The 14,756-nt window shown below is 40.6% G+C and overlaps 1 protein-coding gene across 1 annotated transcript in view; it reads right to left on the minus strand.

The window, feature by feature from the left end:
* The window catches only part of ADGRA2 (adhesion G protein-coupled receptor A2), a 76,825-nt gene that overhangs the window by 19,042 nt on the left and 43,027 nt on the right, over window positions 1–14,756 (minus strand). The window contains exons 3-4 of the mRNA XM_053462158.1: window positions 3,101–3,172; window positions 1,832–1,903 (exon numbers count right to left, since the gene is read on the minus strand). Of these exons, the coding sequence (XP_053318133.1) occupies window positions 1,832–1,903; window positions 3,101–3,172 (144 nt within the window). The remainder of the gene's footprint in view (window positions 1–1,831; window positions 1,904–3,100; window positions 3,173–14,756) is intronic.

Raw genomic sequence — 14,756 nt, forward strand, 5'->3', positions numbered from 1 at the left:
TCTTATAGAGCGAAAAATACGGTATATAGAATAAAGCCCAAAATGGGATATCACATGAAACTAAGAAAAAAAAGCTGATCAATCTCTTTATATAGAATATGAAACAATATGTCCATTCAGACATCAGATGACGATGACTCTTAAAATACTACTTCTACAGCTTATTACTATTCAACTTTTGTAACCCATCAGAATAGTTAATCTAGAATACTGGCTTTCTATACTCGCTGACGATGCTGACGAGCGCTGCATACCAAACGTGTGATTTCAGAGGGTTGGTATACTGTCCAAAAAATGCTAAGATTAATGCAACTCGATGGGAATTATTATATCAGGTAGACAACTTGAAGCCAAGAAAATCTCTATTCAGATCATTTCTTGGGAGTATTACTTCAAAGCACAGAAGAATATTAGTAATGATTCAAACACCAAATCAGTGAATGACTTCTAAGATTGTGATGTATTTTATTGGCCAAACTCATCCATCTAATGACATTTTGTAATGTTTTCCAGACAGCAGAAGCATGTTCATCTAGAGCTCGTATGGCCAAGAACATCCATTAATTTTGGATCAGTGAAATTCATCACTTAATAGTAGTAAAACGGCTTCAAAACACGTTTTCAGCTTAAAGAGAAATGCACATCTGGCATTATCTGTAAATCCCCGCTGATGCCAGCAGGAGAAAACATCTCTTCTTCTCCTGTAGAACGAGGACACAAACTTGACACTGGAGGAGCTATTCAAGACTCCGTTAGCACAAACTCACTCATTAAAGAGTCTGTAACTAGATAAATACTGCTGGAGACACTCAGAAAATTATACAGATGACCATCACACAAGGTGGTAACGTTACAGCCACAGTAGCGAACGTTCTGGATGTCTGCCCCTGCGGGTGCTGGAATTATAGGTTTTATTTTAAACTACAACCCCACAGCTCCTCAACAGCTGGAAACGGAGCAGCGCGTGTGCAGCGGGATGGATCTTTCTAATGCCACAAATAGCGCAAAAAGATAGAAGAGAAAAGAAAAGGAACAGAGAGGGTGGTAATTTAACCTTCTCAAAATAGAACTTGGTCTCACAAATGCTTAGTCAAGAGGTTTTATGTGGATGGTAGTGTCAGATGAGTTCTGGCATTTTAATAGTGGGTATATTTTAAGAAATTGGTAAATGATCCTCTGCTTTGTGGTTGCGCAAATAAGAGGGTATATTCTAGTCCCCGTATGGACCCACTGCCAAGATATACAAATGCCTGCTTTTCAGATTTTTTCAGTTTGAAATTTTCGGTACAGATAGTTCAACCAGAAAAAAATACATCAGGTGATCTATAATATATAGATACCTACTAGTCAGGAACATGAGAATGAAAGTACACATCATATATATCAGGAGGCATGCAATATATATACATTATATTATATATATATATATATATATATATATACATATACGGTACATACAGATTGATACATTTAAAGGGAACAGGCCATTCTCACAGCAGACATATAAGTTAGTCGCTGACAATGAACACTGAAAAACAATAAAACCTACAGGATACCAACAATTTTAATAAAGCTCTATTGTATGATTTTATCATTAATGTGCCAAAAAGTAAAAAAAAATAAGCCATGGCCACCACCCTACTGACATATTTATTATATGATTCATTAAGATGGTATGCCTACATACATTCAGGTAAGGTCATGTGAGTTCCCACACCGATACCTCTGTAATAGTAATCAGATGTACATGCATGTAAGTGTCGTGTTCGTTGTAAATACAGAATGTCAGAATGCTAATATAAAAAACAGATGAAGTTGGGAGCTTACGTACAGGCGGGTAAGACTGCTCAGACCCTGAAAGGCAGCAGGGTTCACACAGCCAATTCTGTTATTCGAGATGTCCCTAAAACAGAAACAGATATGGCATTCAGTAACAGAAAAGAGAGATACATTTATATTCTATTTAATAGGCATTATCTAGGTGTGTGTTTTTATTACTCATGTTTATAAACCCCAATATATCCCGCAATGGTACAAAATGAAAAATATTAGAGAGCACATGTACATAGCATGATGGCCCCTCGAAGTTCTCTCGGGCTTAATGCTACGCCCAGAATAACGGTAACACGTTAAGCATATTCACGTTAGCAGAATTCTCAGACCATCTAAGAAGCAACCACAACCATATACTCTCCAGGAATGGAATCTTAGAGTAAACCTTTGCCTGTATTACCCTCTCCGATTCCACGCACGACATTCTCACACCGCAGGGATGATCCTGGCCGTCACCTCTCTACCACTCTTAAATAATAATAATGGCAATATTATTCAAACTCCGCAGTAACGTGCACTACTTATGTTACGCTTGGTCAGACTACGGTATATCGGCAGAAGACAGGAAGCTGTCGGTGATTCCTTCACTGGAATATGTATGCAAAGAAGCCACCATAATGCATTTGATCCCAAAGGATGTTCCAGGTGGTCCCCAGGATAATCAAGTAGCTTTGAAAGACTGGTTGGGGGTTTAATAAAAGTGTACACTATGGGAAGCTGCAGCAGAAGAAATAATTATAAGGGGTCGCATAAGAGACTTAATTGTGACTTGTTGAGTTTTCACAGAAAATTTGCCCTTGGAGGAGCCATTATTTTAAGAATATGACTCGATGCACCCCATTAAGACCACAACTTTCTTTTCTCCTTGATGCTCAGACACTCCGAACCTGTTCTGGATGCATCTATTTTTTTCGCCCTACACCACCATCTATCTAGTGCTGTACAAAGGCCAAAGGTAGGGTGACCACATCGGCCATGTTTTCTAGGACATATCATCTTCACATACAGCTGCACAGGTAAAGTGCTCCCCCCTGTAGTATGTGTGATGTATAAACTCATGGAAGGGAATCAGTTACCCAGTTACAGATCCCACACCCCGGAGAACCACATTTAACCTGTGCTCTCTGCAATACGAGAATATTCTATGCAGCCTGGAAAACATGGCCAATATGGAGTCCCCCCCCCCCAATCTCAGGGTTTCAAGGAACTGAGTTCTTTCTATTTTGTGATCATATTTTGTGGCTGCTGGGAGCTGCTCTATACTTACAGACGCTTTAACTCGGACAGTCCCAAGAAGGCTCCAGGCTCTATCTTACTGATCAGATTGTTCTTTAAATCCCTGAAAGGAAGAGTGAAAATAATAACATATATTATAACTGATACTGTAGGAGCTAAGATCTTAATAAATACTACAAGAGCGATCGATACCTGATCACTAGGTAGATGGTGAAATCAAAGATTAGTCTAATAAGGGCATTAGAGAACACAGTATAAAAATCATGCACACAAACAGATAAAATAAGACAGTTCTGCTCTAGAACCATATTGTATTAGACTGGATTACTGGAGCTTTAATGCGGAGACACTTAACACAACAGCTGGTTGATCCGGTTCATGTATAATAAAGGAGAAATAAAAACTAGACATGACCTCCAGAGATCTACATTTACTTTTACATTTACTCCATTTGCAGTGCCGGATTTTATACCAGGTGGGGCAGGGGCAACAGTGTCCTAGTGATGCCCAGAGTTGAACATTTTGGGCTACTACTTTAAATGTGAGTTTTAATTGCTGTTCCACATATAACCACTAGAGTGTACATAGTATCAGGAAGATAGGGCAGCATTTACACATTTCCTGGGACCTTTCTGTGCTCGGCTTCTGGGTTTGCTATACAGTCTTTTTCAACATACTGTATGTTGACTGGAGAGCCTTATAAAAAAACTTCGGTAAAATGCTGCCCCCTAACTTGCCATGAACCATACCCCCTAAATCAAAAGTGCCCCTTTTTGGCCCTTGGCAAGTATGATATTACCCGATATTACTATATAACCTCAGATGTTTCAAGTTTATACATTCCTCCATGTTCTTCTGAGCGTTCTGAGCAGCATCTTTTGGAAAGTGTGTAGATGCAACAATTCAGTTTTTTTTTTATTTTCTGTCTTTTCTGTTATATATATATATATATATATATATATATATATTCTTTTATTTATGTAGCGCCAACAATCTACACAGCACTTAATACAATACATATATTCAAGGAGTATGATGAGAATTGACATACACAAACATTAGGTGGAGAGAGCCCTGCTCGCAAGCTTACTATATATATATATACACACACACAAATACATCACCTCTCTTGGAGTTTCTTGCCAAACCTGTCTGTATCAGCAGCACCTTATATTCTAAAAGAAACCCTGGTGGGATAGAAGAAAGTCCCCCCCCCCCATAGTACTAGAGAGTAACAGAAACTTCTAAAAGTACCGCCCTTCATGTATCATTGTAATCAATCTCAGAAACCGCTTTTTACATTCTGTATTTTTGATTCTTACCATCTGAGTTAAAGGCTAAACATAGTAAAGGTAAATGTAAGTGCTGTGTTTAAGAAAACCTGACCTGCTCTCTGCGGACCCCCTCTCCCCCACCGCCGCTCTTGCTAAAATAGCAATAGTCCATTTTTCTGCGTTTAATAAAAAAAAAGACGTTCCTTTCTTCTGGCCGCAGTTAAAAGCTGGAATATCAGTTGGGCCAGTAAACAGAGGGAATCAATCATGCGCATGGCTTGCAGGAGAGAGAATATTTCAGCGGTGACTTCTTGCCTCTTTGGGAGAGATAAAATAAAATCACAGTCTGGGGTCAGCGCATCAAGCTGCTTAACCCCTTCGGTGCTAGTATGGAGCCTGTGAATATCACCAAATTTGTTCATTTGTAAATGTCTGCAAATCACTGGCTGAGCAACCACAAGCTGTACAGTACCCATTGTACAGCGCTGTGGAATAGGATGGCGCTATATAAAACAATAAATAACAATAATACAATACATTTTGCAGGACACAATATCTCATAATACTGTATAGTAACCCTTTATGGGCCTAATGAGGGTATACCTATTTCTGACCATTATATTTCATTCTAAATAAAAAGTAATTTCAAAATCTCAAGACACGTTATAAGAGCTGTTATGTTACAAAGCGGTGAAATCTGCAGTCTATTGGTTGCTATGGTGATTGCACTACCATTACCACTTTGCACTAGGATGGCTTTTAATACATAACAACCAAAAGCTAATTTTATTTATTGATTTATATGGCGCACTCATATTCTGTGCCGCAGTACACGTGGTATAGATGATATCACAAGTAGTGCATCGCATAACATTTTGGACTTGATCAAAAGGTAAGGTGGGCCCTACTATATAGGCTTACAATCTACGGTATCTGGATATACCAGGGAGTAATCAAAATAAACGCAATTAATCAATAACACTTAAATGGGTAGACAGAACATAACAAGTAGTATATAAGATAAAAATCTGACTTACAGAAACGTACAATCTTTTTTTTGGTAAAAAAAAGCCTCTAGCTGTAATACAAAACCTGTGTGTGAGTTACTGTGAAATAACTGTTACCACTAAGCCAGGACTGGCCATCCGGCAAACCAGAGCAAATGCCCCGTGCACCGGTGCCATACCTGGGAACTCTCCGGGTTTGGTCGCGGGAGCAGGTTCTTGACACGCCCCTCTCTCCGCCCATTTTTCTTTTAAAAGGGGGTGTTTCCCGCTGCCGTCAGGGGGAATGCCCACAATGTCAGTGGGATCGCCCCCAACGTCAGCGGGAACGCCCATCGGCGTCAGCAGGAACGCCCACCGGCATCAGCGGGAACGCCCACCGACGTCACGGGACCGCCTGCTGACATCAGTGGGCAGTCCTGTTCGTGTCCCGCAAAGGAAGTCTCCGGGTAGCCGGAGCCCAGAAGTTCCCAGGTATGACCGGTGCCTGATGACGCCTCCCCATAACTTTTTTGCCACTGGCCCAGCAGTTCTCATGTTAACCCACATGCTGTAAGAGTATAGCATCCATCAAGCAGCCATGTTTTTCGGCCACTGGCAGGGTATTAATCCCTAGTCCGTTACCACTGCCTCGGACTACTGTATTATCTAAAATATGGGATTAAATATATTTTTGAACCAGGTTTGCCAAAAGGGTTGAATATCTTCTGTGAATATACACCATCCATTTAGACATAAAACAACTTTGTCCCAGGTTGGCTAAAATTGTTCTATACATTTACCGCAGTCCCCGACCCCAGGACAATCTAAAAGTTCTGGTATTGTTAGCAAGTGGCTTGGCTGTTCCTATCAAACACGCATTAGTACTGATGGACAACAAAAACACACACAACACAACCACGACAAACATCCTACACCATGAGAAAATGATATAACATTATATTCTTAATGAAGAACACTATGGCAACCATTGCAATTAGGCAAGTGGCCCGTATCCTTCTGAATTAGAACAGACATGAGCAGCCACACACATCTTGGCATCCATAACATTATGGGTTTTTTTTTATTATTTATGCTGCAATATAATTAAATATGCAAGCAGTGACTGTTTAAGCATTTGAATTGGTTTAAGAAAACATTTAAAAAAAAAAAAAACAACCTCGTGGCCAGTAGCATATTGTGAAACCAAGTATTTTCTGGACAGCGGAAATAAACGGTAATTGGAATCGGAACTTTATGACCCCGAGAATCTAACCCACGGAACCTAAGATCGCCATCCAGATCCTGAGATTTACAATAACAGGGCGTTATGGGTTAAACGGCCATCCATGTTGTCAAATTCTTTAGGGCATTGCCTGCTGTGAGAGAATTGAGTGTCGAATAAATACAATGGGTCAGAAAACAGATTCTCAGGCACTATAAAGTTTATGGGGTCAAAAATGACAACCACGAGGACAAAGCCAAACAGAAATCAAAGGGGGAGATGCCCTGTGTGTCAGTAAATAATACAGGCCCTCATTGATTTAGCGTGGCCAGCAAGCTTCCAGCACCACAAAAAGCATATTGTACATTGTTACCGAGAAACAAAAGCCACTTTCCATAGTCCATGAGGTTGAGGAAAATAGAAGCTTCTGTCTAAAAATGGTATCTTCCTCTTTTAATTAACCCTTTCAAGAGTAGCATATCACAACGTAAAGAACCAAGAACACAATTAGGAGTATTTAAGCAGGGAAATATACAACTTCAATGGCTAAGCATGACCAGAGTTGTAGTCTATAAAACTGAAGCGGTACATATTCCTTTGGATAGTTAAACTTGTCCTATCCATTCCTTTAACCCTTAGACTATTCAATGGCACCATTTTCAACCAATAGCACTAAATGGACTCTGGGGCTACAATTTTAAACATTAATGGACAATATACTATCGTGTCCTTATCGGTACTCATCTAGTTAGCCTTAGTTACGCCACAAAGCAATGTGGAACTCAGCCCTAAGAAAGATCATTTAATAACTAATAGTTCTTAGCTACAGTACCGCTGAGGTCCACTTGAACCTACTAGGGGTTTAGTGAATATATTCCTCTTCAATGAACAAAGTATGTAATATTGAGTCGACGCTCGATTGGAACTTGTTTGTCTGGTCTCCGCGAAGCACAGATTTGGATGCAGGATATCACCTCCTAGCTCCAGAGGATGAAACTTCGGAGCCAGAGGCTGACTTTGCACTAACTGGGTGGGACGGCTCAGCACGGAGGGGGACAAAGATTCATGATAGGAAAATGTTTTTGGTCTGTATGTCACGCTGACCTCATTGCTGGATTTGTACCCAAAGCCTTCCAAGCAAAACAGGCCCAGGCGTTTCCCAAGACCAGAGAAGAGGTTCCATCTGCATGTGTCCCACAAAACCCCCAACATGTTAACTCTACCCTGCCCGTACATTGTACACATCTAACAATACATGGAAAGACATACGATAGCCTGCAGAGAGGCAATAAGAAACATAGAGCTGCAATAAATCTATTCTTATATGTACAACTTCATGTAATTAATTACGTTGAATAATGTGAACTGTCCAAGTGGGGTTATCCAATAGCATCACCTTTAAATAATTAAATAATTGCCCTTGATGTGGATAATAAGATTTGTAGCCTGCATTTAATACAGGCTTTCATGCTATAGGTTATTTATGTAGCAAGCATTTGTTGATTAAAAGTCTAAGAAGCAAGGCAGATTTCTGAACAAATGTCACGGCTGGTACATTGGTATCGTTGGTGCTCATTGATACATTTTGTGAAAGTTGTTTGATTAGATTTAGAAAAGCAAAAGAAAACCGGTTCAATCAGTATTCCTGGTGAACTTGGTCTCAAGGCCTGTGGGTAATATCTCACAGCGAGCAGGCCTTCGGCCTACAGTTACCAACCTGGTCCTCAGGTTACACTAACAGAACAGGATTTAGTATAATTACCCCATTCGGTTCCAATTGGGAGATTCAGAAAACCAGGACTACTGAAGCGCTGTGATGACTGGGTTACAAGCCACTTGGCTTAGGGTCTATTTCTAAATATGGTGTGCAACAAGGCATCACACGAGCCCTTGGGACGTTTATCAAGCTGCTACTTTTTATACCAGTTTGCTGCGGATATGTTTTCCAGGTATTGTTAAACTGCAGCCCCTATGAACCTCAACTATCCCTTGGACAAGGTTGGTTAATGTTCATAGGACCTACACGTGCCTATTCACAATGGTTAGTTGTGTCAAATTGACAGCTGAGTTGCTGAAGCCAACTTTACTGTGCTGGCCAAAGTTAAGGAACTCATCTATTCACTAAAGTGAGCTTGGCTATCAAATTGACTGCAGATGTGCAGTGAAAATCAATTCATCATCTTTGCGAGGAGGCCAGCTGACCCAGAACCCCATTAATTGAAATAGGACTGACTCGACCATCGGACTAATCCAGTGACCTGGCATACAGACTCATCTGGCAATTAGACCGACACATATAACAAGCAGCTTGAAATTGTTAAAATCGATTTTTTTCTCACCTGAGAGGCAATTACACAGAGTTTTGGCCAGAGGGGAAATCTGGCATGGGAGAGGTTCTGCTGCCCTATAAATGACTGTGTATTAAAGCCTTTGGGTCCATGGAAGTATTTTTTTTAATTTATAACTTCACAAAAGGCCGCAATGGGTGTCATGAACACAATAAAAATGTATCCAAGTCTCGAGGAGACCATGTCATTAGGACAGGGCTGGCCAACGTTCATTTCATGATATGTGTTTCCAGCCACTACATTACTCCAAAACAGGGGGCTGATGGGAGACATTGCACACTTTATGGAAATAAATGTCTTGTAATGTAGTTGGGGGTTTGACTCACTTTCTATAAGGTAAATCCAGGCAGCTCAAATATAGACAGTCAGATATAGCATAACGGCCATTGGTTTTGCTTCCGCACTCACATGTGCACATCCCGCTGTACTGTAGCTGCGGTCAGATCAGTTGATGAAATAGATGTATCTGGCAGGAGTTATACGTCCGCTTTCCAAATAAAACAGAACATTCAGGAAGAACAAGAAACTAGAGATAGGCTTCAGATCTGCATTTGTCTAGCAGTGTCCAACACACAGCCTCTCTCTCTCTCTCCCTGCTTCCTAATCTTAACCTTCTTGCTCCTGGCTGATTGTATGATGAACTATTCTGCAGATCTGAAACACATTAACCATGGTTTACTCCACTCTCTGTAAAAGTGACATGATCATGGTTACATTGAGAAAGAAAAGTTTAATACTCATTTATTGGTAGAGATGAGGCAATATGTTATGGAAATAACCTCTACTGAGGCATTGGGATGCACAACTTTCCATTAAAAGGAGTTATTTATTAATATCTCTGCATTTTGCCATTATATGTATATGTATTCTAGCCCATGAAATGTCCATAGGCTTATATATAAGCCTGTATGTGGCCCAATAAAAAATGTATCAGTAATTAATCCATGAAAATGAATACAAGGGATCACTTCTCACCATATGTTTCCATTAAAAAGAGCTGCGCTGGGAGCTTTTACATCACGCCGTTCTATATAAAATACATAACATCTCATCTAATCTCAATGGCCCTAAACTCCACGGGACTGCTTTACTGTTTCTTTTTTCTTTTATGGTTTAAAAATATTTTTTCTAAAAGAAGAAAAAAAAAACGCTGGTGCGTTAGAAGTTGAAATACTGTTTTCATTAAGACTCCTGGAAGCACATTTCAGGAGTGAGATCAGGAGTAGGGGTTTTACATCTTAATTCTATGATATTTAAGAAAGGTTTTGCACAGGGCCTCCGACAGTCCAAGGATAATGAACGTAGTATCTGAGAAGTATCTCATTTCCTAATAACAATCAATATCCACAGACAGGGATCACTCCTGTTCTAGGTAGACATTAGAAATAAAACGATACAAAATACTCGTAGAATAATTCCGTAGAATCCCTCAACCCCTGGCAATCTGTCAAGGGAAAGCGGATGGGTAGCTTCCTTCAGCCCCTGGGTAATCTCACACTGTCAGGTGAGTTTCCACTTAAGCTTTCCAGCAAAGTTAAAGGGGATTCAGCTCTGCACAACGGAACGTAAATGTATTGAGTGAAATCCCCCAGGGGTGACACTCGTCCCTGTCATAGAGTGTGCGGCTCAACAAGGCAGGTAAATCAGGCTGGTGCTGAAAGGAAAGCTCCTACAACATAAACTCACCTGCTGCGGATATACCGATCATCAAACCATAAGGACAGGGAGATCCACTCTCTCAGTCCCTCCACCTCCAGTCAATAATTCCAGAGTTTCCCAACTATTCCTCGTTACCTGCTCTGCGTAGTGACGATTTTTTCCTTATAATCTTATAACTACGTTCATTATTTGCAAAACTGAAATTCAAACATTTCTTTATGAATGCTCTTACCATTCCTTGGATACATTCTGCTTTATTCACAACTATTCTCTAGCTTTTTCACCCAAAACTGAGCTGCACGTTACACATTAGGTAACTAAAGTTATTTTTTATGGTGACAAGTAACGAATTCGGCAACGTTCCATGCTGCTAGTAATGAATTGTATTGTTTTGCCTTAGATTTTTCAGCACGGATTCTTCTCTTCTCATCATAATTGTTAACCTTATTTGCATGCGCCTACCCAGAACCCCTTGTGGTTGTGGCAGCACCATGAGATTTCTGAGGGAAAAAAACAAGTCTTCTGGCTTGTCTGGTGTCTGTAGATGAGTGTTTAATAATACTTCTGCTACCCCTTAAAATTAAGTGGAAGGGTTTCCATCACCTTTACTCACCATAACTTATGTAATGGTTTCTCTTCTCATATTCGCAATGCATCCTCACTACTACGGTGGCTGTTTAGGTGGCTCAAGGGAAAGTTGGCATGGGCCCCCAAGATACGCCTGGGCAAAAGAGCAAGTGTTCCTTTTGCCCCGTGTTAAAGATAGCGCTGGTGAGACACTATATCCATGTGATCACAGTTCTTACTCATTTGTTTAGCATATTGGCTTCGCTTTACTATAATTAAATCCCAAATATTACCCATATCCAGTATCCTCTTATTATGTGTCTTTTGTGCATGCGTCGCTAGGTACGATACACATTTCCTAAAAAAATATTCTGGATGCAACTGGAAGGGAAGCACGTGTGTTCCTTTAACTGCCGTTCTGGTTAAAGTATATCCATTATTTTTTTTCTTAACATTTACAGCAGTTTAACGATTCTCCGTCAGTGCTCCACTGACCCCTCGCTGGTTGTTGGGACACTTTCCCCACTTCTCGTTCTTCTCTTTTATGTTGCTAATCCCCTCCACCCATCACCCATGGACAATTTGGGTAAATATTTAAGCCCGCACTAAACACAAGTATTCAGCTCACTATGTAGCCCAGGGTGTGTAACATAAACACTTCCCACAGCGTGGACTACAGTTAACCCTTTACATAAATAACTAGAGTCCGTCTTCTCAAATGGACATTTAAAGGGGCCAGAGCATTACTCACTAGATTAGTACCAAGGCTTTTATGCAACTCTGTGATTAATACTTCTGTAACCAATAAGGCATTTAGAAGAATAATATATCTTATTACTTTCATAATACACCCATTTCTTATGTTTTTCCTTTAAATTAACTTGACTTCTAAGGCTGTGGAACAGTGTCATGCACTCATACACAGAAAAGAAAAAAAAAAACACACAATGAAAGAGGGACTTGGGGATCAGGGCCTAAAAGAGGGACTGTCTTTCTAAAACAGGGACACTTGGGAGGAATGCTGTTACTGAACAAAATCACCCATTGTTCTCTATTAATCATGTAGATCTGCAACATCTGAGATTCATTCATGGTAATCAGTGAGGATTCTTTAATTTAACCCTTTCTGGGATGGCAAGTATGTCTGTGTAAAGCTCTCTGTCGGCTGCAAGTTAACATTGCTGATCAGAAACAAGACTCCCAAACGATGGGCAGGTTTAAAAACAAAAATCAGCCCATCTAGTCTGCTGATTTTTCCTTCTGTAAAGAGTTTGTCGGTCCTGGGTCTTGTCCTAGATTCAGGATGGCTTCATGCCTCTCCCGTGTATGTTTAAATTCCCTCAGTGTTTTAACCTCTACTACTTCTGCTGGGTGGATGCTTCATGTATCTATCACCCTCTCAGTAACGGTGCATAATTAAAAGAAGTGTAATGGATACCTCTATGACTGATTATTATTATTGCTAGTAAGAGTTATACAGAGAGCACATCACATTCATTATTCCTCCTCTCATCCAGTAACAAAGTCAAACCACACAGTGCAGTGTAAACAGGCTGTGACCTAGGGGCCGAGGGAGGATATGGAGTGAAGTGCTGGGATGTATTCCTCATTATGTCACTTCCTCTCCCGAACGGTTAGAGCGCTCAGACTTTCCAAGTATTCACATCTCTGATTAAGTGATCCGCTCTTCTCCTCTCCATGCCTTGTTTGTAATTCTGCTTCCTCCGCTGCTGGCACCGATCTGCACCCCCTCCCTTCATCCCATCAACACTCCATCCTGCGGTCCCGCTGATATGGGCGCTCCTTATCTCGGGCTCATGTAAATGACTCTCAGCACCTCCGTTTATATGTAACAGGCATGTTCATTCTGCGGCTGCCAGTCTCATGACTAATACATTATTATGACCCGCACCACATTGCATGGTAAACGTCCTCCGCGTGGCAGTGGAATGGTTAAACATATAAATACATATAATACATTTTTCTGTCCTGACCCTAAAAGGTTAACGGTCTTGGTATGTCTCTGCAATTTTAAAACAGTACAATTTTAAATTAACTTAAAAAAACATTCTGGTTATAGAAGTATAAGGGACCCCAAGGCACCCATGTGGCCCTTTGCTGGTCACAGGGGGCCTGAAAGGTTTCTTGGGGCAACAGCTAGCCTTTTAAAACTGTCCTTAATCTGCTATTAATGGCATCAGTTATATTTTATTACCAACTACACACAAGGTGTTTGTTAAAATAAATTGGACCCTCCAGCCATCATTTGCACTTTAATGCATATAATAGTTCAAATAGTTGAAAATTTCTGTCATGGCCCCCTTGCAAATGCATGGGGGGATCCAGTAGACGTGATATACTCAGCAAGTGACGCATACACAAAAGATGCTCTCAATCAGTGGAGGAAAATGTCGGACTATGGAGGAGTTCTACCGCAGATCTGGAGCTGCAACTTCTTCTAAAATTAAGTAATTTAATTTTTTTTCTACTTTAGTAAATCCATAAGTAGAAGGTCTTGAAAATACATTCTTTGTTGAGACGTCTGTCAGTTCATTTCACGCGTTCAATGTTCCGAGACAGAACATAAACAGAATACATAAATGGGAAAAGCACCCAACATAAATGAGTAAATGAGAACATACTATTCTACATCCTGCGCTTATTATAATTGGGAAAAACGTGGTAGGGCTTGGGATTGAACCTTAATGGTACTATGATATGGTAGCCTACAGAAACCCTCTGCAGAGGGTTCCTTTAATTGTCCCAATGAAAACCACTTAGGACCCCTGGGTAACCACTTAGCATGTCCATGCTCCTGACCCCTCATCTCTAGGTGTCCTTCACTATAAGAGCAGCCCCTAATAAAATCCCTCTAAATGAGAGCCTAGCACGCAGGTTCTCCTCCCACAATTAGTTTTAATGATGCTGAATTATGTGGGATGATTCCCAGGCAGTTTCCATACCATCAGCCATGCAGAGGACTTGTTGGTGTCTGCAGTAGCTTGTTTGGCCTCGTTCACCTATTCATGGCTCTAAAAGCACCATTCACTTCACCCATACCTAATGCTGTTAATAACCTATGATCTGTAAATAGAAGGCATGAAACGGGTGGTAGCCACCTGGCACGTTACTTTCACAATGTCCCCTCTCTCTACCACAAAGACGACAACACAACATTCCATAGAAGACTCAAAATACTTACCAAGGCATATTGTCTATCCTTTAACGTAAAAGTTTTGGATGTTGGTTTCTCTTTAACCCGCATTAATTTTGCAGAACTATACTTCTAAGACTCCACACAGTTATGGAAGTCTAATGTCTCCCAACAAACGGTTTATATGTTAATCTGAGGTATGATTTTATTTTATATTTCTGCACCAAAAAGCAGTAATCTCCCATCATGGAAAGTCCATCTTATTTACATGTACCATCCTAATATTTTCATGAGCCTGCTCTATTCTTTCCAGGTGGAAAAATACATGCTAAGAATAGGGGAGCATCAGTGAGCAGGGCCCAAACGCCCAGAGTCCCAGTCCTGTGCCCAGCTGACCTAGGGGTAATCCGAGCTATCAGTACAGACCTCTTCTCCTGCTCCCCACTAGAATGCAAGGGTATCTTAGGGTGCTAAGTT

Source organism: Spea bombifrons, chromosome 4 (assembly GCF_027358695.1).
Source record: "Spea bombifrons isolate aSpeBom1 chromosome 4, aSpeBom1.2.pri, whole genome shotgun sequence".
Lineage (NCBI taxonomy): Eukaryota > Metazoa > Chordata > Amphibia > Anura > Pelobatidae > Spea > Spea bombifrons.